General features: G+C 39.9%; 1 protein-coding gene across 3 annotated transcripts in view; it reads right to left on the bottom strand.

Moving 5' to 3' along the window:
* The window catches only part of SIRAL1 (SIR2 antiphage like 1), a 41776-nt gene that overhangs the window by 6226 nt on the left and 10661 nt on the right, over positions 1-24889 (bottom strand). For all 3 annotated transcript variants that reach the window (XM_027093029.1, XM_027093028.1, XM_027093027.1), the window contains exons 2-6: positions 17759-17851; positions 13731-13983; positions 4538-4765; positions 1821-1949; positions 260-545 (exon numbers count right to left, since the gene is read on the bottom strand). In XM_027093029.1, coding sequence (XP_026948830.1) covers positions 260-545; positions 1821-1949; positions 4538-4765; positions 13731-13983; positions 17759-17844 — 982 coding nt within the window. In that variant the 5' untranslated portion in view covers positions 17845-17851. The remainder of the gene's footprint in view (positions 1-259; positions 546-1820; positions 1950-4537; positions 4766-13730; positions 13984-17758; positions 17852-24889) is intronic.

A 24889-nucleotide genomic window follows, 5' to 3' on the forward strand; every position in this document is an offset into this window, starting at 1 on the left:
CTTCTCACCAATACTACATGAATGTATTTATTCCTTTCCTCACGGCCTTAGCCGAAAGGGAGTTATCATTCTTCTCTATTTTGAAATCTAAACTCTAATTGCATTTCGCTGATTAATCTGAAGACTAACCGCCATCTCCCTTCATAATCTGGTTAGGATTATATTCCTCATCTTGGTGATGACTTTACCCACCACAAACACATAAGAGGCTGAAGAGCGGTTGCCCTCCGACCCCTCTCAGTCTCAAAACGCATCTTACCTGACCTTCCCCTCGTGGAGATCTCACATGTCAGTCGCTTGAAATACTCTGGAAGGTCAGCATATTCATTTCCATAGGAGATGACTTTAATCCCTTTGTCCAGCATGTTTTCTCGAAGCTTCTTGAACTCGTCCACATCTCCTCTCCGAACCAGCATGAAATGTTCTAAGTCAGATTTGTGCTTGACAGCCTCCAGAAAAAGGGCTTGGAAAGTGGTGTCATCCACAGTCCAGCCACAGCCCAGGAAAAGGAACGACTTGTTTTCATAGAGCTTCTGAATCTCTCTCTTGTAGGAAAAGAAACATATTAATGACACGTGAAGACATGTCTGAAACAAGAGTCAACAAGGTCATAACTGCTGCATTTAGCAGACTGTGATGACCGATTAACCAGCATTTAAGAGGGGAGGTGCATCCCCGTGAAGGAGTCTGACCTCCTCATTGTTTATTATTGTAACTTGATGACTGTCCTAAAATTGTATCTTTACCTGGAATTCTCCTGCAGGCTCTCTATTCAGGGTCTCACTGGTCTATGCCTTACAGTTTATTTTTTAGATCTATGTGCCCAGAGGCCATAAGGCAATGAGTAGTCTTCAGTATAGCTTACTCTTCCCATTTTCTTGAGCATATCTGCCTTTTTTGCTTAACAGAATAAGCCGTGGATAACTAGAGAATTCCATCACCAGATGTGCTCAAAGAAAGCCTGACACTTAGAATATTAATATATACATGTGTGTATACATTTATATACGTGTGTGTGTGTGTGTGTATATATATATATATATCTCACACACTACACATATATAAATATAAAAATATTAGAAATGATAGTGATGACAGATGCAGCTATAACACGTCAGGGAAAGAACAGGTGAAAAAAGGTCCCCTTATGCTTCAGAAAACATCACATTTTCTTGGTCTTTTTTCACAAAGAAAGCCTCCATTTTATCACCCTATCCAAATTTTTCTCTATGTTTTCCAGTGAGCAATAAGTGAATAAGTGTGATGATTCAATATAAAACCACCACCATTTATATAAAATCTCTTTAGAATGTACGCCCTAGTAGTGACTGGTCAGTGAACAGCTGCATAAATTAGCTTTGGCATAGAGAGGGCCATTAACACTATATATACCAAACGATGAAGGGCAGTAAGTCTTCTCTGTATGTGAAAATGACACCAATAACAGAGTGCCATCTGCTGGGTGTCAATCAAGAACAAAGTAAAACCTCAGAGTTTGACACCTGAAGAGATGTCTGACATTTCCAAAGGTGGCATGTACACCCACAAGTTAAGAAGCACAGGAAAGAATGCTTGGCCTTCCTTTTTTTTTTTTTTTTTCCGCCTCGCCATATGGCACGTGGGATCTTAGCTCCCCGACCAGGGACAGAACCCGAGCCCCTTGCATTGGAAGCACAGAGTCTTAACCACTGGACCCCCAGGGAAGCCCCGGCCTTCCAATTTTCATTAATGAGAAGAAACTGTTATCCCTGGAAGACCAGTGGTGTATTTAGAGGTTTCCCAGGAAGGCTTTCCCGAGCGGCAAGGTCAGCACCACTCACCATAACTTCAGTGTTCCTGAGCACATTCTGATAGCCAGCTGGGTGAAGGACAATGCCACTAGGGTTGGTGTAGACCCCATGGATGTGCAAGACGCTCAGCTTCCGCTTCTCCTGAGCCCACTCGAGGACCTGCACAACACAAACACAGCTCAGCCAGGTGGGCAGGGCTGAGCACTCGCTTCAAGGTCCCAATGGGCAAGAGGCTCTTCTGAGGACTAGGCTTCTGACATAACTCTCCAGCTTCCTGATACTACAGGCCAAGAATGTGGCCACCCCACGTGGCCTCCCTTTCTACTTCAGGCATGACTGTTAGGAATGAAGGCAGCAAGTCTGGTGATATCTCTTTGAAAGCAACAAGCAAAAATGAGAATTTGTTTGTCTAATTTGCAGGAACCACAGGGCTCTTTCCACTGGTGACACACATGACAGCTCTGGATGACCATTTCAGGAAGGATCCCCGAGAGGTCAAACCTTGTATCGATGCCCTGGTCTAGTCCCCTTTCACACTTACTCCAGGCTTGGCCATATGGCTTGCTGTAGCCAACGGGGCATTAGCAGACAAGAGCAGAAGCTTGGAAAACGTTGGCACAATGAGTCTTCTTTCTCTTTTGCTGCTTGTGGAACCCAGCTACCATGTGAAGAAGTCTGATGGCCCAGCCGACTGCCTGCACCAACAGACACGCAAGCAAGGCCATCTACCACCACCTGGTCTGGCCCCCAGAGGACTGCAGCCATGTGTGTCACTTGCAAAACCGGCAGAACTGTCCAGCCGAGCCGATCAGCCCAGCTCAAGTAGCAAATTCACATTATCACGGGCAAATAAAACATTGTTTTAAACCACAAAGTTTTCAGGGTGATTTCTTGTGCAGCAATTGATAAGCGATAAAAGAATCACTTCAGTCACCTCTGAGTTACCTAAAAGGCTACCAGTGAAGAACGATTATTTAGATGACAATGATAATAAGGGCCAACTGGATCCCATGTTTCCATTTTCCCAAGGACTTGAGACAGTATAAATTTATTTTTAACATTCTAGAGAAATAAGGTATGCATTAGGGAAAAACAGTCAGGAGGCACAGAGATTTAGAATTAGAGTATTACCAGGCTCTATTCTGACTGCCAGTCAATGGCTTTAACCCTTAAACTTCAATACTGCCCCTAATGTGGACTAAAATACAAAGCAAATCTTGAGACTCCAGGGTGAAAATGAGAAGGAAAATTTCAAGTCTGATTGATACCCATAACTTTAAAAAGGCCCTTACGCTTTTGATGCTGGTCATGATCTTTGGAGACTGTATCAGAAACAGCATGGAAGCTGTTTCTTGCCATTCATTTTTTAATTTCATTCAACCATTTATAAATTCAAAAAATATTTACTGAGCACCTACTATGTACCCAGTACTATCTTAGGCATTAGGGTAAGAAGGGCTGACATGGTTCCTGTCCAAATGGGGTTGCTATTCCTCTGGGGCAAACAGGCAGAAAACAAACAAACCAAGATGAAAATGGAAAGTTATATCAAGTGCTTCATTGAAAATACGAACCAAAAAATAAGGTGGGTCCTTTCTTAATTAGGATGGTCAGAGAAGACCTCTCAGAGGAAGTGATTCGTTAAGTGAAGACTTACAGGTGAAGAAGGAGCTGGCCATACAAAGCATGGAGGCAGCAGGTGGAAAACACTCCAGCCAGAGAAAACCAGTCTTTTCGGCACCATTTCTCTAAATTGGATTTCCTTTTACGACTTGGATTTCCTTTTACGACTCGACTTCAAGGTCAGCAAAATCACAAGACTGGCATTATAGCTACTGCTCTGGCAGAGGCAGTGCTGTGACATGAGTGCCCGTGGGGGAGTCATTTGTCTCTTCAAACTCTACTTAGCTGGGTTCTAAGTGGGACACAAAGGCAGGCTCCCAGGAAAACGAAGTATGAAGGCAAATTACAAAAACTACAGGGCAGGACAAATGAGACCCTGTGGCGGTTTATAATCTGTTTGGTTTCCCCGCCCCCCCCCTCCTTCTTCAATCATTACGTCTCTGACACCTTTTTATGGCAATGAAAACATTTTCCCTTTTATGGCTTCAGTGTATTTCATCAATTAAATGGTGTTATCTATAGAATGTCCCATTGGTGCTAGATTTCAAATTACAACCTTTGGTGACCATTCTAATAAAAGCCTTCTCTCATTAGATGACATAGATGGACATCTGTAATTCCATATTATGGGAGATGGCGTAGGTATAGTATGGGCTACATTAAAAAAAGAAGTCTGCTGAGGTGTCCTTTGAATACTAATCTCAACCCAGCTGTCATTTGGCTTGAAACGGGCTCTCCAGACATCAAAAAGTAGCTTTCGTACATTTCCAACAGATGCCATGAACAATATATCCTAACAGAGAACTCTAAATCAATACTGCACCCACCTGGTATTATCTAGTGTTACAAGATTTACATCTCACAGTTCAAATGGCTTCCTATAATCTTGCTTGAGATCGGGTGAAACTGTCAAAACTCACAGAACTGAACACTTTTACGATCTGTGCTTTTAAACGTACATTGATTTTTATCTCAAAAAACTAAAATCCAACCAGGGATAACAGTCTCCCTTTCTACCTCTCCATAAATGCCAGTACTATACAATATCCCAACCAGAAAACAGTATTTCTCATGAGGATACAATCCACTGGCCTGAAGAGATAAACTAATCCTTTACTTTTTACCTTCTTCTCATCAGTAAGGTCAAGGGATTCAAGTTGTTTTCCCTGATCTGCTGCATACAGTTCCAGGAGATTGTCAAAATTTGTAGTTAATACCAGGGCTCCATTTTCCATCAGGTGGAGAACTGACTGAAGTAGCTGTTTACCAGAATCTTCCATCTTTGACTCCAAGTCATCAAATACTTCATATAAACAGTCCTTGAAAAATGTGGATCGAACATTACTAGTACGCTGGGGAGGGATATAAGAGAGATAAGTTAGTTCTAGCATTTTGGTAGGTCATTTGTTTCCATTAAATAACAGCAACTTTTTGAAGAGTGCTTTGCACTTATACTGTCTCTGGGACTTCCCTGGCGGTCCAGTGGTTAAGACTCTGTGCTTCCACTGCAGGAGACACGGGTTTGCTCCCTGGACGGCGAACTAAGATCCCACATGCCGCGCAGCATGGCCAAAATATTAAAAAAAAAAAAAAAAAGTAAAGTACTGTCTCCCTCACAGGGTTCTAATAAGGAAAACAGGAGTATACATGCCAGCTGCCAGCTCAACGCTTTAGCACACAGCAAGTGATCCGCACTATTACATCATATGCAAAGAAGCACACGCTCTCTAAATAGGCAGTTTAATAGAATGAAGAAGATGGGCATGGCGAGGAGAGGTGACTACTGTCCAGACCAAAGGAAAACTGGGGCAGAAAGCACAGCTCCAACTACCCTTTAAGGAGGCCTCAGGTAAGAATACTTTCTGTTAAACTTTCCGTATCTAGGGCATAACCACTAAAAGACAGCTCTAAATGTGGTTTAACATGTCTTTTTCTAATCCTAGGTGCTTTTTACAGATGCTGATGGATTCAGGACAGACCGCTTACCTTCTCCCTGCCTGTTTTTTTCCCTGGTATAATTCAGCCACTTGTTTACAAGGCTGCTAGGGAGAATATTCAGTACATGATAATGGTTACCAAAAATCTTTATTTTGCAACTGTTAAAAATACCAAAACTAATCAGTTCTGAACAGACTCCCTATTTCTTAACAAATGTTCATTTAGATAACTGTTTTCCCGGGTTTGTTTTGAATACTACAGGTAAATATCCCTGAGAACTAATGAGGAAATATAATACCAATCTCAAGTGGGAAGTTGGCTTTCTAACTTAAAAGGCAAAGTGATCCCTAGACAAAAGGAATTTGAAACAGGAAAGTAGCTTTGCAGTGTGCTATGACAAATACCTGATCCCTATCTTATTCTTGCAACACCATTCCAGTAGATAATATCTAAGCAGGAATCAGTTCTTAAAGGCCCCATTATTCCCCATTCAAACTCCAAGTAACTGCAATTAGCTGCTAGATAGCAGACTAGCCATAATCCTCCTAGCAGTCTCCCTACCCTCCTGGTTTGCCTTGTATACCTTTCTAATAGCACTATGCACCGATAAAGATCTGTTTCCACGGAACCACGTAAGTAGATTCATAAAGCACACTTCAATCTGCCGAATGTGCTTCCTATTTTTTCAAAGTATTTTATAAAATTATCCATTTTTTCATTATACCTTCCAAGTGAATGGTAAATTATTTTCACAGGAGAAAAATGAGAGCACAGAGGTGAAACAGTACCTCTGCCTGGTGATGACACACCCAGAAGTTTGTCTAGCTCTGTCGCTGTTCTCTGCTACATTTACCACAAGACAGGCTTCTCACTGTACCCTGTTGTCAGTGGGCTCAGACTCCTTTCTAGGGCTAACTAGATGGAACAGCCCACGATTTATGTGGCTAAGAATGGGGGTCACGTTTTTCAACTTCTGTCCGCTCTCTTTACATCATGGCATAAATTATTACGTCACATATTAGCAGACCACAGGCAACCAAGGAGGGACTCTAACACTTAATCAGAATGAACAATCTGATCAGAAACGAACAGTGAAGAAACTGAATTTCACTACATGCCAAGAGTCAACTACTATTGAATGCCAGGCACTGTTCTAGATTTGTTATTAAAAATATGGTGCCCCTTTAATGTCCATCAACATTACGATCCATGTACCCTATAATCTTGCAATCTCATTTCTGGGAATATATCCCACAGACGTAATTGCAAACAAATAAAATGACATATGCAACATTATCACTGCTCTGTTCCCTGTGACAGTAAAAGACTGGAAATAAGCCAAGTATCCATACACAGGAAACTGGTATGGAAAGATGTCCAGGATATACTGTCACGTAAAACAAACAAGTACACGTCAGTATGTCTAGAATGCTACCTGTTGACATGGAGGTGGAAGCAATGAAATAAGAATAAATAGAATCCCATGTGCTTGTTTTTACAGAAAAGAACAATGGAAGGATACTCAAAAAGAGTGGTGACCAACTGGGGGCAAGTCGGGGAAAGGAGGTAGACAAAGCCATGGGTGCGAGTGAGATGCCATGATGGATGTACACCTTTTATATCATTTTGTATTTGTGCAATGTGTATAAACAATACAATACCCATTCAAAAAATGAAAATTAAGTTTAAAATTAAAGAATATGGTGACTTTAAGAACTTCCTCATCTTTCATACACACACGGTTAAACAACACTAATAAGCCAGCACCAGTTTAGTTATCATGCACACAGATAAAAACACCTGGGTATACGAACAGGTAAGCATGGGTGTGCGATATACTTCCTTGCTTCTAAGAAAAGAAATACAAAAGGTTAAATAAAGTCTGGAAATAAAAGTCATGAGCCACTTATTTTAGCTAACTATCTTTGGGTCCTCTTTCAGTTATTACATTTTGCATATCAACACAGACACGAAGGAAAGCGGCTTCTATAGCTGCATCGATTTCCTCAGACTTAAAATCAACTTTTTCTCTCTTGAAACAGGTGACCCTAGAACTGAATTTCCCACAAATGGCCTCTCTAAGTAAAGACAAAAGAATGAAAACAAACAAGGAGGTTCCAAGGTCAAAAGGAAATGCCAAACTCCCACACATATTTATGGACATTTTCTCATTCATTTAAAACAGTGAACTGAATCCAATGTTGCTTCATTTCCTCCTACCCTGTAACTCCCATCCTTCTGATCCCAGACATAGTAAAAACTACAAAAAAAATCCTGACTCATTTTCACCAAGGTTATTAACATTTACAGTGCATTTACTATGTGCCAGACACTTCCCATACATTTTCTCACTTATTTTTCAAGTGGGATAAGTAGCATTATCCCAGTTTTACAGGTGCAAAATTAGATTCTGAGACCTTAAGTGATTTGCCCAGGGTTCCAGTGCCTTTAAAAATGGCACTGTCTTTCCGGTTCTGAAACCCAAAATTTTTGCAATGGCATTTCCCTACTGTAAGAAACTGGCTCAGTAGATGGGCCTATTAACCCTGTCATGTTACTGTTGTTTGTTAGATTCTTAAAAAATAAACCAAAAAAACCAACAACAAAAAAAAAACCCCAAAAAAGGACATTTTCAAAGACACACAAAAGTAAAATGGAGAATATTATCTCTCCCCGCTTCCACAGTGCTCCCCCCAACCCCCCTGCTCCCAAGTACCAATTTCAACAATTATCACACATGGCCAATCCTGTTTAACCTAAACTCCCCTCCACCATATCCCACCCCCTTCACTGAATTTTTTCTGAAGGAATTCCCAGGCATCATATCATTCAGACACTTCAACAGTTTCCTTAAAGATAAGGATTCCCATTTACATATAAAAAACAGTCTGCAAAACCACTATCACACCTAAAAAAATGCAATAATATTAATTCCTTAATAGCAAATACTCAGAGAGTCTTCATATTTACCCAAATGTGTGTTATGTGTGTGTCTCTCTTTTAAGCCTTTGGGTTGCCTATATTTTTTCCTTACATATCCCCTACTGGAGTGGTTTTCAACATGTGGCCCATGGATTCCTAAGATTGTTTTTTTTTTAAAAATAATTTATTTCTTTACTTATTTATTTTTGGCTGCGTTGGGTCTTCGTTGCTGCGTGCGGGCTTTCTGTACTTGCGGCGAGCGGGGGCCACTCTTCATTGCGGTGCACGGGCTTCTCATTGCAGTGGCTTCTCTTGCTGTGCAGCACAGGCTCTAGGCGTGCGGGCTTCAGTAGTTGCGGCTCGTGGGCTCAGTATTTGTGGCTCACGGCCTCTAGAGCGCAGGTTCAGTAGTTGTGGCGCACGGGCTTAGTTGCTCCGTGGCATGTGGGATCTTCCTGGACCAGGGCTCGAACCCATGTCCCCTGCATTGGCAGGTGGATTCTTAACCACTATGCAACCAGGGAAGCCCTCCTAAGATTCTTTAAGGGGTCTGCAAAGTCAAAATTATTTTCATAATGGTATTAAGGCGATATTTGTCTTTCAAACTGTATTAATATTCACACTGATGGTACAAAAGCAATGGCAGGTAAAACTGCTGGTGCCTTGGCATGAATCAGGACACAGGCACAGTGGAACCCAGCTGTGCCAGTAATCACAGTAGTACTCTTCACTACCAAAGACTTACAGTAAGAAAAGAATGCCAGTTTCACTTAAGAATGTCCTGTAAAATGAAGCAGTAAAAATTATTAATTGTACTAAATACTGACCCTCAAGTACATGTCGTAATATTCTGTGTAAAGGAAAACAGGAAGTACACACAAAGCACTTCCCACTCTGATGGGGTCTTGAGGCCAGACACTCTCGTGATGATTTTGAGTTTTAAACTGAACTAGCCACCTTTTTTTCATCAAACATCATTTTTACTTGAAAGAATGACTGGCAGACAAACTACGATTATTCAGATTTGAGTATTCTCAGCATTCTTGCAAAAATAAATGAAGTGAGCCTGTCATTTCGAGGAAAAACTAGCCAATGATCGCTGCCATTGTTGCCAATGATGAAAGCTGAGCTTTCAAGCAAAAATCAGATTTTTAGAAAACTTTTATCTGCCACCATGAGCTTGACAGCTTCCAAATACCTTTGTGATGAGATTGGTGGTGATATTAATGGATGCAATTTTTTTGGATGGTATAATGAAATGTGTCAAAGTCTAGAAGATACGTACACCTCAGTGAAGCAGTATTTTCCCAATGGGTAATGTTACAAAACCGTGCATGGGTAGAAGATGGATCATGGATCTTAATGCAACAGCATAAGGGAAGTTCAGATTCCATATCACCAATAACATGGATATGATCTGATATCAGATTCTTTATGGCTATTAATCTTTAGGAAGCCATCACTTACTGCATTTTTGGTGTAGTATCAACAACGAGTATCTACGTTATCCAAAAAGACTATTAAAATACTTTTCTCTTTTCCAAGTATGTACCTGTAAGCCCTGATTTTTTTGTATAGTCAAACCAAAACCTCACAAAGACACCTGACTGACTACGTAAAGCAGATATGAGAATCCATTTTCAATTAAGCCAGACATTGAAGAGATTTGCAAAACGTGAAATGATACCACTCTTCTCACTAATTTATTTTTGTTTTTGGAAAATATAGTTGCTTTTGATAAGCACGTTGTTTATGTTAGCATGTAACAGGCTTATTATTATTTTTAACGAATTTAACATTTAAAAAATGTCTCAGTTTTAATTTTCAATATAGTGAATATGAATAGACATAACCCACATAAACAAGAGCTGTTTGAGATTCTCAGTAATTTTTAGGCGTATATAGGGGTCTTGAGACCAGAAAGTTTGATAATTGCTACTCTATTGGAACTGACACTACGACTACACTTTAAGGTGAATACTAAATCTTCATCCAAAGATAATTAGTGACTCCAGTTTGATGTTTGGTTAGTATACATTTATTGACACTGACTTTAAATCCTCTCATTACTTTCAATCATAACTAACGCACCTAGCAAGGTCATGCTTTCTAGTCTCAGGAGACCTTTTCAAAGGATGAATGAAGGGTCCAGCCAAGTGGCACGGCACCATGCAGACAAGACTTGCTGGACTAATACAGCACTCTTTGTCCTCACGAGCTCTTTCTTTCTTTTTTCCCCCAGAAAGACAACATTTTTATTACCGGGCTGACACACTTCTTTAATACTTTTCCCTTATATTTTGGGTCTATATACTCTTTAATTACCTTTTTATATGACAACAATTTTGTCTTTGTTTGAACATTAAAAAATTATGCTTTCTTCTTCTTTTCTCTCAAGTGTACTTAGCAGATATTAACACAGCCATCCTCACTTTCATTGACTACTGTTTGAATCCTACAGCTTTTCCATCCTCTTACCTTTATTTTTAACAGCTTTACTGAGATATGGTTCACATAACATACAATTCACCTATTTGAAGTGCACAATTCAGTGGTTATTTGTATATCCACAGATATGTGCAACTGTCACCACAGTCAATTTTTTTTTTTTTTTTTTTTGGCTGTGCCACTCGGCTTGCAGGTTCTCGGTACCCCGACCAGGCATTAAACCCCAGCTGCAGCAGTGAAAGCCCGAAATCCTAACCACTAGGCCACCAGGGAACTCCCCATCACAGTCAATTTTAGAAAATGTTCATCTCAAAAAGAAATCCCATCCCTTTACTATCACCCTCCTGCCCTCCATCCCTGCTCCAGTCCTAGGCAACTACTAAACTACTTTCTGCTCTAACAGATTTCCCTACTCTGGACATTTCGTATGAGTGGAATCCTCTAACATGTGGTCTTTTGTGACTGGCTTCCTCTCAGCGTAATGTTTTAAAGCTTCGTGCACATTGCACCATGTAAGTACTTGATTCCTTTTTATTGGCAGGTAATAGTCTATCGTGTGAATATGCCACATTTTGTTTATCTATTTGACAGCTGCTGGACATCTGCACTATTTCCAGCTTTTGTCTATTATGAGTAATGTTATAAAGATCTGTTTATAAGTTTTTGTATGGACACACACTTTCATTTCTCTTGGGTGTGTGTGTGTGTGTGTGTGTGTGTGTGTATGCACAAGTGGAATCGTTGGGTCATATGACAACTTTATTTATTTGTTTGAGAAATGGCCAGACTATTTTCCGTCCTGTCTGCACCACTTCACAATCCCAGCAGCGTACGAGGGTTACAGTTTCTCCACAGCCTCGTCAACATTTATTACCCAACTCTTTGATTCTAGCTAGCCCAGTGTGTGTAAAGTGGTATCTGACATAGTTTCTGATTTGCATTTTTCTAATGACTAATGACGTCAAGCATCTTTTCATACACTTATTGGTTATTTGTATATCTTCCTTGGAGAAATGACTATTCAAATCCTTTGCCATTTAAAAACTGGATTATTTTAAATGCTGGAGAGGGTGGGGGTGGGAATGTAAACTGGTGCAGCCACTATGGAAAAGAGTATGGAGGTTCCTTAAATAGAGCTACCAAATGACCCAGCAATCCCACTCCTGGGCATATATCTGGAGAAAACTCTAATTCAAAAAGACACACGCACCCCTATGTTCACAGCAGCACTATTTACAATAGTCAAGACATGGAAGCAACCTAAATGTCCATCCACAGATGAATGGACAAAGAAGATGTGGTACATATACACAATGATACTACTTGGCCATAAAAAAGGATGAGATAATGCCATATGCAGCAACATGGATAGACCTAGAGATTACCATAGTAAGTAGGTCAGACAGAGAAAGACAAATATCATATGACATCACTCACATATGGAATCTAAAAAATGATACAAATGAATTAATTTACAAAACAGAAACAGGCTCAGAGACATAGAAAACAAACTTATGGTTACCAAAGGGCAAAGCAGGGGAGGGATAGGAGTTTGGGATTAGCAGATACGAATTACTATATAAGACAGATAAACAACAAGGTCCTACTGGATAGCACAGGGAACTATATTCGATATCTTGTAATAAACTATAATGGAAAAGAATATGAAAAAGAATATATGTATAACTGAATCATTTTGCTGTACACCAGAGACTAATACAACGCTGTAAATCAACTATACTTCAAAAACAAATTAAACTGAAAAAACTGGATTATTTGCGTTTTTATTAAGTTATAAGAGTTTTTTTTAATACATTCTGGACACTACACCCTTATCAGATATATGGATTGTCGACATCGTCTCCCATTCTGGGGGCTGTCTTCTCACTTTCCTGATAATGCTCAGTGAGCCTAGTAGTTTTTACAACTTTGGTGAAGTGCAGTTTATCTATTTTTTCTTTTGATTCTTGTGCTTTTGGTGTCATGATTAAAAAACTACTGCCAGATCCAAGGTCATGAAGCTTTAAAACTACGTTTTCTTCTAAGAGTTTTATAGTTTTTAGCTCTGACATTTAGGTCTTTAATCCACTGAGCTAATTTTTGTATATGGTATGAGATGGAGGTCCCATGAGCTCTTTAAAGTCTATTAATTTTTTATACTGTTCTAGGTTAGTAACATTTTACCCCAAGCACAAAGAAATGAAAAGACAAGTAAAAGGCCCTAAGTTTTTGAATGAGTCATGATCTAGGAGGGAATTACCAATACTTTTAAATGCCTTTCAGGTTAACACTTAATGACACTTCTTTCCTATGGGCCCTAGGGCGTAGGGGGAAAAATCAACACTGATAATTGACTTTTTAAGGCATAAGAGTTACATTTTTTTTCAAGGTGCACTTAATTCATTAAGCTTTAAAATATGCTTTGGCTACTCTACTATTTCCAAATATATCTTAAGTGAATCCTGATTTTTAAGACATTTTTAAAACGAAGCAAGACAAAGAGGCCCTTAAATCATTCAGGAATTGATTTCCAGCTCAGTTTGCTAAAACGCAGCAAAATTCCATATATATATATATGTGTGACTGCCTTTAAAAGGAACATTAAAAACTGGCGCTGCTTCATCCACAAAATGAGAATTATCTCTAATCTTTCTGAGGTTCCCTGAAAGGCATGGATGCCAGGGAACACAGCTTTTATAGTAGTGAGTGTAGAAAAAGTAAATTTAAAACACAGCAATAATGGGACAGTGGTCTCATTTTGTACAAATAAAGGCCTCAACAACATTATCATCACCATCATCACCAACCCCCCCGCACCACCACCACCACAACACACTGAAATGAGGTCAAGGTAACTACCATGATTCGGGTCCATAAACTGACATTTTGCAGAAGAGCCAAATGTTATGCAAATCTATAGGCTAGAAACATAAATCTCCTTATTGCGTTCAGCATGTGTGTCTGGTTTTAGGAAAGATCGAATGCCAGGGCTCACACAAGGGTACTCACAGGAGAGAGTTTCTGGATGAGGTCATGGGCAACATGGACAAGGTTCTTGTCTTCATGGAGACATTTCTGAAATTTTTTGCTCTCCTCATCTTCTAGAAGATCAAAATCAATGGCCGCATCCAGTAAGGCCTGAATCAACCCCTTCCAGGATTTCAGGGCTGGGACCTGGGGTGCGACTGCAGCACTGATGCCCGTTCCAATCACCAGCACGAGCTCCCGAGGCTTCTTCGTTTTCAGGCTTGGGAGCAGCTTCCTGAAAAAGTCAAACAAATGAGAGGACTGAGAACGTCCAACAGACACGAGGCACAAAGACAGTCCAAAGCCACGGTTTTCAGCTCTAACTCCTACAGCCGCAAAGATGACAAGCACAGGCTTGATGCCTTTCCAAAGTAGTGTGAGCACGGTAGTGCCAGTACGTGTTGAGAAAGTAATAACCCTACTGTGGAAATCCTAAAGAGCCATCGTAAGACCGATCTTCTCAACCTAAGAAAACCCAATATCAGGAAAAGGTCCAACTATCACCCAGTTGAGTTTTGAAAACTAAACTATATTTTAAACAAACATAAATTTCAAAAAACATGTCTGATTTGATTTGGATTCCAGAAAGAAAAGAAACCCCCCACATGTGAAATTTCTATTGTTGAGAAATGCAAAACAGGAGATGAAAGAAAAGCCAATAAAAAAAACGTAAGCCCAAAGTTTGTGAACACAAAGACGAAAATGAACATGACTAAAGCTGAGTATGAGATAGTCAAATATGGGAACACATTTGCCTTCGGCTTTGTTTTAGATATCCTCAAGCAGGAAAAAAAAAAAAAAAGTGGCCAACAAAATTCTGAAAACACAAAAGCCTTACATACCTAAATAAAGAAACAACTATTCAACGGATATGACGGAAGGTGGAAAACATTCCTTTCTTCCCGTGATAAACACTGAGTTCTGTCCTGACTTCTGTTTGAGATAATTTTTGTGTTTTGGTACAAATTTTTGTGTTTTGTTTCTCCACGCCCCCTTCATCCTGAAACTATATTAAAATCTGTTTGAAATATGTTTATGCACTTTAATTTAAACACATGCTGATGGCATGTGTTTTCCTAAGAAACTGCCCTTCTCGACCTTTTGCTCACATAATACAATGAACAGAAAAAGGATTTGCATGTTGGCATAATGCAAGAAGGGAAAGGTACTTTTAGCCTTGAGAAAGCTGGTTTTGAAGAAACCACCTCTAGAACTGCCTTCCCTATTCCCAATTCCATGAAAAACTCATAAAGCACCATACACATGGAGTCCCTGGCCGCAAAAGCTTAGTCTGCTGGGGAAGACTGATAATAGACATTAGAAGCAAACAGTGAAAAATGCCATTTCAGTTCAAGGGGATCAAGAAAGTGAAGCACACACAAACATATACTTAAAAATTTCTAGAAGGGAGGGACTAGCAGATGCAAACTACTGCACACAGTATGAATAAACAAGTCCTATTGCACAGCACAGGGAACTATATTCAATATCCTTTAATAAACCATAACGGAAAAGAAAAAAAAATTTCTAGAAGTATTCATAAGAACTGTAAATAGTGGTTAACTCTGGGGATTGAGGAGAACAGGGATTTTTGTTTTCCATTTGAATGTGCTGGAATTCTTTACCTCATACATTATAGCTCTGAGATGTGATTTTTCCAAATTTAAGACTTCCAGTTAAAAGGGAAAAATTTAACAGTTATGTTTCACCTCTGGTTCTTCCTAAAACACTAAATAGTAGTAATTTTTTAAGAAGGCATACATTCATAAATAGCAGAATAGGAAAAGATGACAAAAATAGGAAAAGTAGACAAAAGAGGTCAATAGATTTTAGAAGCGGTCAAGTAAGAGCTGATCCCCTCTGCAGAAGCTTGGAAATGTTCAGGCACAGCTGAAGGTGGAGGGTCAATTCGCTGCAAGGCTGTGTCAGAAGTGGTCAGAACTCTAGGACAGGAGGCCTGTCCTCCAGAGAGCTTCCACCAGAGGGTTCTGTATCTGAGAACACCGTGCACAGCTTGGGGAGGGGGACTGTGTACATTCTGTATAAGAAATATGAGACTCTCCCCTGCCCCCTCTCCTAAAGGAAGACTCCCAGACGTTGGCAGTCAACCTTATGCCTGCACCTCAACCTCTTGGGGTCAGGAGGTGGGAGGAGTTCCCTTTGGGGAAAATGGCCAGCATGAGAGAAAAGACCCACAGAGTCCGGCAAGCTGTGGAACCTGGCCCATGCTTGTTACCCACAGGGAGGCCCACCAGCCACCATGCCCCTCGTCACACACAGAGTCTCCATTGGCTTTTCAGTGTTTTCTCTTAAATATGAGCAGAAAAATAAGGGTCACCTTACCTTTGAACAAAATCCCCAGCATGAGAGTTATACCCAAACAAACCAGCAGATAGAAAGGAACTTGGGGGAAATAAGAGACCATCTGGGAAAGGGGAGAAAAACTGAAAAGGAAACAGTGACATCCTGACATAGATTTTTTTTTAAAATGGCACCTGTGCAACAGAACAGGATGCTATAAAAAAAACTGGGCAAACGAAAAGATTTCTTATTTCTATACAAAAAAGACAGAAATAAAAAATTCATAAGGTTGGGAGATACAACTGAGAAAATCTCTGAGAAAGTAGAATGATAAAAACAAAAGTGATAGAAAGCTGTAAGAAAATTAGAGACTTATCCAAAAGGCCCAACATCTGAATACCAAGAATTCTACAAAGACAGAATACAGAAAGAACCGTAAAGGAAATTATCAAATCAGTAACACAGGACAATTCCTCCAAAGTGAAATTATTAGTAGCCTGCTTGAAAGAGTTACCTGATATCCAGATTCATGTGAAGATGTATCATTGTGAAATTTCAGATTACTGAGAATAAAATAACCATACTTACAAGTTTCTAATGAGAAAAGAAAAAGAAGTCATATAATACAAAGGACTAGGAATTAGAAGAGAGTGGCTATTGTGGCAGGAACACTTAAGATGTTAGCAGAGAATGGGCAATGATTTCATTAACGGTAAGGAAAATGAGTCCGTATCTGAAGTTCTACACTCAGCCAAATCATCAATGTAAGAGTACGATACAGACATTCTCAAATGTCTCCCAAAACTTTTCTCCTCTGAATCCTTACTAAGGAAGCTAACGAGATGTTTTTCAGCAAAATGAAGGAGTACACCAAAAAGGAAGACATAAGATCCAGGAAACAGAGGGTCCAATACAGGAGAGATGTGAAAGGAATTCCCAGGGTGACAGGAAAGGAAAACGGCAGACAGCAGCAATGTGGCAGGCCTGGAGCACAACTGCCCAGAGGGAAGGACCCACGGAGCAGCTTTAAACTTGCACATTACTGACGTGTGTCAGCAGATTAGGAGATTTACGCTCTATCACAGAGTTTGAATTTAAATTGATAGGTTCAAAGAAAACAAAGCAAAAAAAAAAAAAAAGAGACAATCTTTAATAACCTGGAGGAAAAAATGGACAAGGAAAGAAACATAATAACACATTAGGCTCAGCTATGAATACTATTTATACAGTCATACAATGTAAATATTAAACCAAAAATTGTGATATAAAACACACTAGGAGGCTGTGAGGAGAGTCTATGGTGTGTTTGGGGAGGGCAGCTGGGGATGGATGAGGGGAGGATTCAGGACAGCAAGCCTAATCCTTACCTTCCATAATTAGAAACAGGTAAAACCCAAAACTAAGAAACAGCAGTACACATGCGGTATTAAAAATCTGGATGTAAATATTAGAAGAAACAGACAAAGTTGAAAGTGATTACCTCGGAGGAGGAGGTGAGGCACTATGAGCCTTAAAGAACTGTCTTTTAAAATTATATACATTTCTGACCTTGATAAAAAACAAATTAAATGCAAAATAAAAACAATTTTTATATGAAGGCCAATATTAATTAGTGATGCCAACTGGGATGTAGGGTAAGTTCATTATTTTTCATTATCTACCATCAGTGGTGATTTCCTCTGTTCCTCGGATCCCCTTCCCTTGTTTACCTGGGCTTTTTGGTGGGAGGTGCGCCATCACTCAAGAGCTCCCAAATCTGGTCTATAGCCGAGGCCTGGCTCCCTGTAGAAGCCATCCAGTTTCTAAAAGAGATTAAACACCACGGACCACAATTAGATGTGTAAAGTATATCATTCAAAATAGCACATGCATTAAACAGTTTTAATAAGCTGTACATCCTAAAAAGTGTTCTAGAGGTATAACCGGCTTAACGGAAATTCATTAATTAATGTGTCCCAAATTTAAGGAATTAAATTCATTCAAAGGAAAGTAACCTCAAAATTATGACTTTGGAGCTCTATATTGTTATCCAAAGTATACAGATATATATAAGTTCTGAAGGCTTCCCCTCCCCCTCCAAAACCAAACAAAACCAACATCAACTCATGTCAATTGTTGGCCATCACTTTGTGGAGCCTAAGAAATACCTGCTATTCTCCCATGAGACAGGCTTGGGGAAGACTTTGAGGATAAAAATAACCCACGAGGATTTCCCTGGTGGCACAGCGGTTAAGAATCCGCCTGCCAATGCAGGGGACAGGGGTTCGATCCTGGCCCAGGAAGATGCCACATGCCGCGGAGCAACTAAGCCCGTGCACCACAACTACTGAGCCTGCATGCCACAACTACTGAAGCCCCTGCACCTAGAGCCCGTGCTCCGCAACAAGAGAAGCCACCGCAATGAGAAGTTCACATACCGCAGCAAAGAGGAGATCCCACTCTCCGCAACTAGAGAAAGCCTGGGCACAGCAACAAAGACCCAAAGCAGCCAAAAATAAATCAAAAAAAAAAAAAAAGATTTAAAATTAACCCACGGGTAAGTGTGCTAAATGCCCCCAATTATCCTTTACTTTCACCTAAAGAAATCACTGGCTCAAGAATAGAATAATCAATACTAATTTGCTGATTGTTGAACATCCCTTGTTGCTGGACAACTGTGTCCTCACGGGCAGTGAGGCATGACTCTCTAGCTAAACAAAGACTGGGTTCTGAGACACTATGAAGAATGGGAAAGGTATTACCAAGCAATTATATTCAGGTGATAACTAGACAAAGTGAAAGAATTATTGTGGATTAGAATAAGACCAATAAAGAGAAGTTTTAACTGCTCAAAAGTTTACTAAACTTGCTAAATATAAGGACTGTTAATTCTAAAATAGCAATACATTAAATATTGTCCCCCCCCAATAACCAGAAGACAATACATATTACCAGAGTTTTGGACTTTTTAAAAAAATTTATATTTATTTATTTATTGTTGGCTGTGTTAGGTCTTCGTTGCTGCGCGTGGGCTTTCTCTAGTTGTGGTGAGCGGGGGCTACTCTTCATTGCCGCGCGCATACTTCTCATTGCGGTGGCTTCTCCTGTTGCGGAGCACGGGCTCTAGGTGTGCGGGCTTCCGTAGTTGTGGCACGTGGGCTCAGTAATTGTGGCTCACGGGCTCTAGAGCACAGGCTCAGTATCTGTGGCGCACGGGCTTAGTTGCTCCGCGGTGGGTGGGATCTTCCTGGACCAGGACTCAAACCCGTGTCCCCTGCATTGGCAGGCAGATTCTTAACCACTGCACCACCAGGGAAGTCCCTGGATGTTTTATTACCTTACATTGTCAGTACTTAGAAACCAAACTACTAATAATTACTTGAAGCTTGCTGTTTTATCAGAAAGCTTTTTTCTTTCTTAAGACATTTTTAAAAGTTTGCTGAATTAGTTTTTCTGGTAAAGAGAAGGCTAATTTCCTCAACTCATATTCCATCACACATACTGGAATTCTTTGGTATCATAATCACTTGGAAAATAGGGATTACAAAATCCTAACAGTGAGTGAGGAAGTAGACCATCTTTCCAGTCATATCTTTGGTTCTGTTGGTGAGAAAGCTGGGGCTCAAGAGAAGACAGACAAACCTTGCCCTACCTTCATAATCATCTGAGATGCTTGTTAAAAGTATATGTTCTTAAAGATAAAGTCTATTAGTTAATTTAAAAGATAGTATATGTTCCCAGGCTCTACTCCTAAATTACTGAACGAGAATCTCCACAATCTTCAGGGGATTCTTATGATGAGACAAACAGGGAATACCTAAAAGAAATGCAAACAATTTCCCCACAATCCAACGTTTTGCTAAATAAAGGATGCACACCACATGCCACACTCCCTTCTTTTACATGTACACATCACTTATTACAGTCTCACAGCTTCCCAGTTGCCAATACCAACAGTTAGGAGTTAACTGCCATTAAAATATTTCCATGAGGTTTTTATTTCTCTGAAGTCTACCTATGCTCTAGACTGGAGAAGTCGTGGCAGGAGTGGGAATTTCTACCACATATGTGACAACCCAGCAGTTTGGGGATGTTTTTTAAAAGAACACAATGAAAAGTGTTCATTATGCTCTTTCTTTAAATATGGCTCTATAAACCCATCTGCAATCTGGACAAACTACACTCATGTAGAAAACACTGTGTCTTGAGAAAGCTGAAAGTAAAACATAGAGAAAAGTTAATTTAATGTTCATTAAGTTTTGAAGATGGACATCTTCATAATCCAATGTTTAATTCAGCTACTAAACCAGAGTTTTAACTCTTATATAGCGCTTACCACGTGCCAAGCACTATTTACAAATATTAACTCATGTTATCCCCATAACCTTATGAAGTACTATTACTGCCCCATTTTAGTGATGAGAAAACTGAGGCACAGAAAAGCTGGGTACCATAATTCAAACCAAGGCGGTCTGCCTTCCAAGTTCATGCTCTTAATCGCACTATTACAACCTAAAAACATTCTCCAAGTATTAGCTTCTCAGCTTTTTTACCCGCCGTTTTTAATTTACAGTCCAAAACTATCAAAGAACGGAGCTCCCACATTCTAGAAAGCAGATTTACTTGAAATAATTGTGATGCTTCGTAGCGGCTACATGATTAGGTGCTTTGTTGATGCAATCACGGCAGCTGGCTAAATTCAGGAGCTGAATGAAGCCATTTTTTTCCGGTGATAAGCACTATTTGTCACGTACCTCCCACCACCAACAACCTACCAGAGCCCTAGATCGGTCCTATCATTTTCTCCTGGAAAGTATGCAAGGTCATTCTGCTGGATTCTCTTTTCTGACAGATGGTCAATTCTTAGTGTCAACACCTGAATACTAAGCTTTTTAATTTTTTTCGTTACAGAGCCAACTGTTATGAAGGTCCATTCCATCTACATAATATAAGAGAATTAAATATGGCCGACAACTCTTGACAAGTTGTTACTGGAATGTTCTCGGCCCTCTTAGGAACTGAGTGAGAAGTAATTCAATATGCCCACATTAAATCTGACCATACATTCATTCTGTTTTCTAACAGGATAACATCTTTTCTTCAGTCTAAAAGATGGCTCATATGATACAATCTTACATGTATACCTCAGTGACATCTAAGCATAAACCGTATCTTATTCCTTTTAGAGTGTTATTTCAGGAAAAGAAAAATCTATTTTACCCCATTGTTTACTCTAAACAATCTGCAGGTACTGCTAAAGAGGTTCTAAGCTAATTGCAAAAATCTTGCACAGAATTCCTAATATGCAGCAACTAGTTCACACATTAATTTCTTTATGTGATCACTATTTGAGTTTTCATTTTAGTGGGACTTAGCAGAGGTGGAAAAAGCTTTTCTGCCACAAGAAAACAAAGGCAATTACCTGTGCCAGTGTCTTCATTACTCCAATTACTGCTAATAAGCCACTGAGAAATCCTTTAAGGCCAACAGAGTTCAGCAAAATAAAAGTTAGACGTTCGGTAAATGCCAAGACAAGTAACCTCATTAACAAACTTTTTAAGGCCTAAGTCTTCATATCAGATAGGATACTTCTACTTTGAAATCTGTCAGCTTGGCAAGAAATAGAATGCTTATATCTGGTGGGTGAAAAAGGGAAAAATCAAGGCAAGTGTTCTAGGAAAAATCCATTAAGAAACACGGAAAAGATAAGAGAAAAAGGATTGGTTATATGCATGAAATTAAGATTGTATAAACTAGCAGTTGTAGATTTGAAAGCATGAAAGAATTCCAGCTCCTCCTTTCACAACATCTTGGTGCTGGCGAAGATGGCAAAATCTAGCTGCTTTCTTCATGGAGGGATGAGAGTGGGGTCTCCCAGCCGCTCTCCTAACGCTGATCCGGGGGTCTCCCCGTGCTTCCAGTGTGTGGTCTTCAGCCCAAACAAACCACTGACATGCCAGAAGGAACACAGAATAATACACTTTCAGATATGGGTGGATGGAATAAAAAGGAGAGAAAAGTTCTAATGATGGCATTTTTGCCTGGAAATAAAAGATCTACAAATGACTAGCTTGCAAAGATGGTACATTCCTTGTTTTAAAAGATCAGTTGTATTTATAGCAAGCTTTCCCCTGTTCCATTAAAAATAATAATAAAATAAAACAGTGACTGAAATAGAGACTGGTTTATTTCTCTATCATAAACATAGAAAAGGGTTAACTTTGTTTTTTAAGGGAAAAGACAGTCATCCCCCAACTTGGAAGAAACCAAGCCCCTCTGATTGTGGCTTTTGGACTAATTTCAACACATCTGTTTTTTTAGCAACTATGGGAGAGGAAAGAAGAAAAAGATAGCCAGTGTAAGGTACTACAAAAGAGCACCGGACAAGCTTGTTGACAATGTAACAAATTAACTAAAATAGGTTACTAACGCAGTTGATGAATTCAGTTCTATAATGTAGATTGCAGCCTATCCTATTTGTTTTGTATAAAACAAAATTTCCATTTTCTTCCTTCTCATTCATACAAAGAAATGGAACTGATATATAAGAACTGTATCTAGATGTGCCAGGATGTGATCCCTCTGTGTACCCCAGTCTTGAAGTCTTTCCTCTACCTCTGGTTAACCTAGTTTGCTCCTACTTTTATCCCTAAATTGTATGTGCCTGACACCCTCTACCTTCTGTTAGATAAGATCTGTATCACACTCATCTCCTGAAAATTTGCTTTAATACAGTCACTGATAAAATGCCAGATTGCTACCACTTATTCTTGGTATTTCACCAGCAAACAATGACCTATCAATGAAAAATGTGAGAATGAACTCATAAGATATAGGGTTTCTGGAAAGACTTTAAGGATTGAGACGTATAATCACAAATTCCAGAAAGCCTTTCAACTCAAGTCCCAAAATAAACTACACTGGTATTCCAGGCTCAAGAGCTGAGATGTTGTTTATATCATTTATTTTCAATTATAAAACCAAAGTAACACAGCATGTACAGGGAACAAAAGTGTTTCAAGAAGGAGTAATGGAACATCCAAATTAAAATCTGCTTTGAATTAGAAGTTGGTGATGGAAGTTGATGATTTTACCATGCAAAGAATGATAACTAATAAATTCCTTCTTTGTCACTGCTTTCCCTCCTGTGAAGCTTCTGAGAAGCTTGTATCTGAGACAGTATATCCTGAAAACAATGACACATGTTGCTAAGGAAGGAGACTTTAAAAATATTTAATAAAAATATTTTCCATGGGGACTTCCCTGGTGGTGCAGTGGTTGAGAGCCCACCCGCCGATGCAGGGGACACGGGTTCATGCCCCGGTCCGGGAAGATCCCACATGCCGCAGAGCAACTAAGCCCGTGCGCCACAACTACTGAGCCTGAACTCTAGAGCCCGCGAGCCACAACTACTGAAGCCCTTGCACCTACAGCCCATGCTCCGCAACAAGAGAAGCCACTGCAATGATCAGAATTACAAGAAAGCAATTTATTGTGCAACAGAGAATGCATTTCTAATTAAAAGAAACACCCTGTGACTGCTTTTAATGCAACTAGGACCATAAAAGGCCATTTCTTTTTAAAATGGAACAAATGGGAAAAGACAAATTCCTGTGAAAATTGCGTGCACAGAAAATCAACATTCAGGCTGTCACTTTTCAGATACACCAACAGTCACAACAGGGAGCGAAGGTAACCTGATTCCAGCAGGCAGAAGAAGGATTTCAGACTTAAAAGTTTTAAGACTATCCCTCTGACACTAAATGAAAAATTTTAGACGTAAATCATTTTATTTTTATAACTCAAGTTTCTGATATCTAAGATGTAAACTGATGTAGATTCTTAACGCAGGAACTCTTTCTGGCAAACAACTCAAAGACCTTAGTATTTAGGGCTAAGAAACCAGTTTCTTTTATTTAATATATTAAATCTATCCTAAGTGTTTTACAACTAGAGAGGAAGAAAGTCTTTTGTAGCAGCAAAAGGGATTTCAAAACACAAATTGGATCAAGTCATGGTTTAAAATCACTCAAAGGCTTCTCTGGGTTTAATAATACAAAACTCCTCATCCTGCCTGCAAGACCTGGCCCGGCCTCTCCAGTCCTCTTGACAACATCCCTTCCAGCCCTCAGCCTCACCCACACAGAACACATCACACACCTTCCCGGCTCACACAGTCTTTGCTTAGAGCGCTATACTCTGCCAGTGAAACAGGAGGGAAAGGGGCAGGCACAGCCTTTGAAAGAATAACATAGCCTGAGGACATGACATAAACTCATTAGAACCAAATGGGTCCAAGATGGCAGACAAGTCAACTTCCACTACACCTTGAGCCTCAGTATACACTCACTGTAACACATCAGCAAGCTAAATGACACACCCACAGGCGCCATGACAGTTCCAAGGATCCACAAGGATCAAAAAGTGGGCGCTGGCCCCATTCCTGGAAATCCCCGCCCCTTCCCTAAATAGCTGGAATACTCCTCCCCCTCATTAGCCTATGAAATCACCCACCCCTATAAAAACTGACAGCCCCATACCCTGGTGCCTTTCTCACCTTCTGAGATGGCCCACACTCTGTCTGTGGAGTGTGTTTCTCTCTAAATAAATCCACTTCTTACCTATCACTTTGTCTCTTACTGAATTCTTTCTGCAATGAGACATCAAGAACCTGAACTTCAGTAAGTCCTGAAAGCAGGTGTGTGATCTCAGTTGGAAGACTGTGGGTTTTGGCTGGGTTCAGTCCCAATCAGGATTTAGGCTGGGTTCAAGTCTCGGCATGTGGGTTCAAGTTCCTATCTGAGTTTTACACAGTTTAAAAGCTACATGCAGCGAATTCTCAGTCCCCTGAGTTCTTCCTC

Source organism: Aethalodelphis obliquidens, unplaced genomic scaffold, assembly GCF_003676395.1.
Source record: "Aethalodelphis obliquidens isolate GAN/ISIS:26980383/991018 unplaced genomic scaffold, ASM367639v1 scaffold82, whole genome shotgun sequence".
In the NCBI taxonomy this organism is placed as follows: Eukaryota; Metazoa; Chordata; class Mammalia; order Artiodactyla; family Delphinidae; genus Aethalodelphis; species Aethalodelphis obliquidens.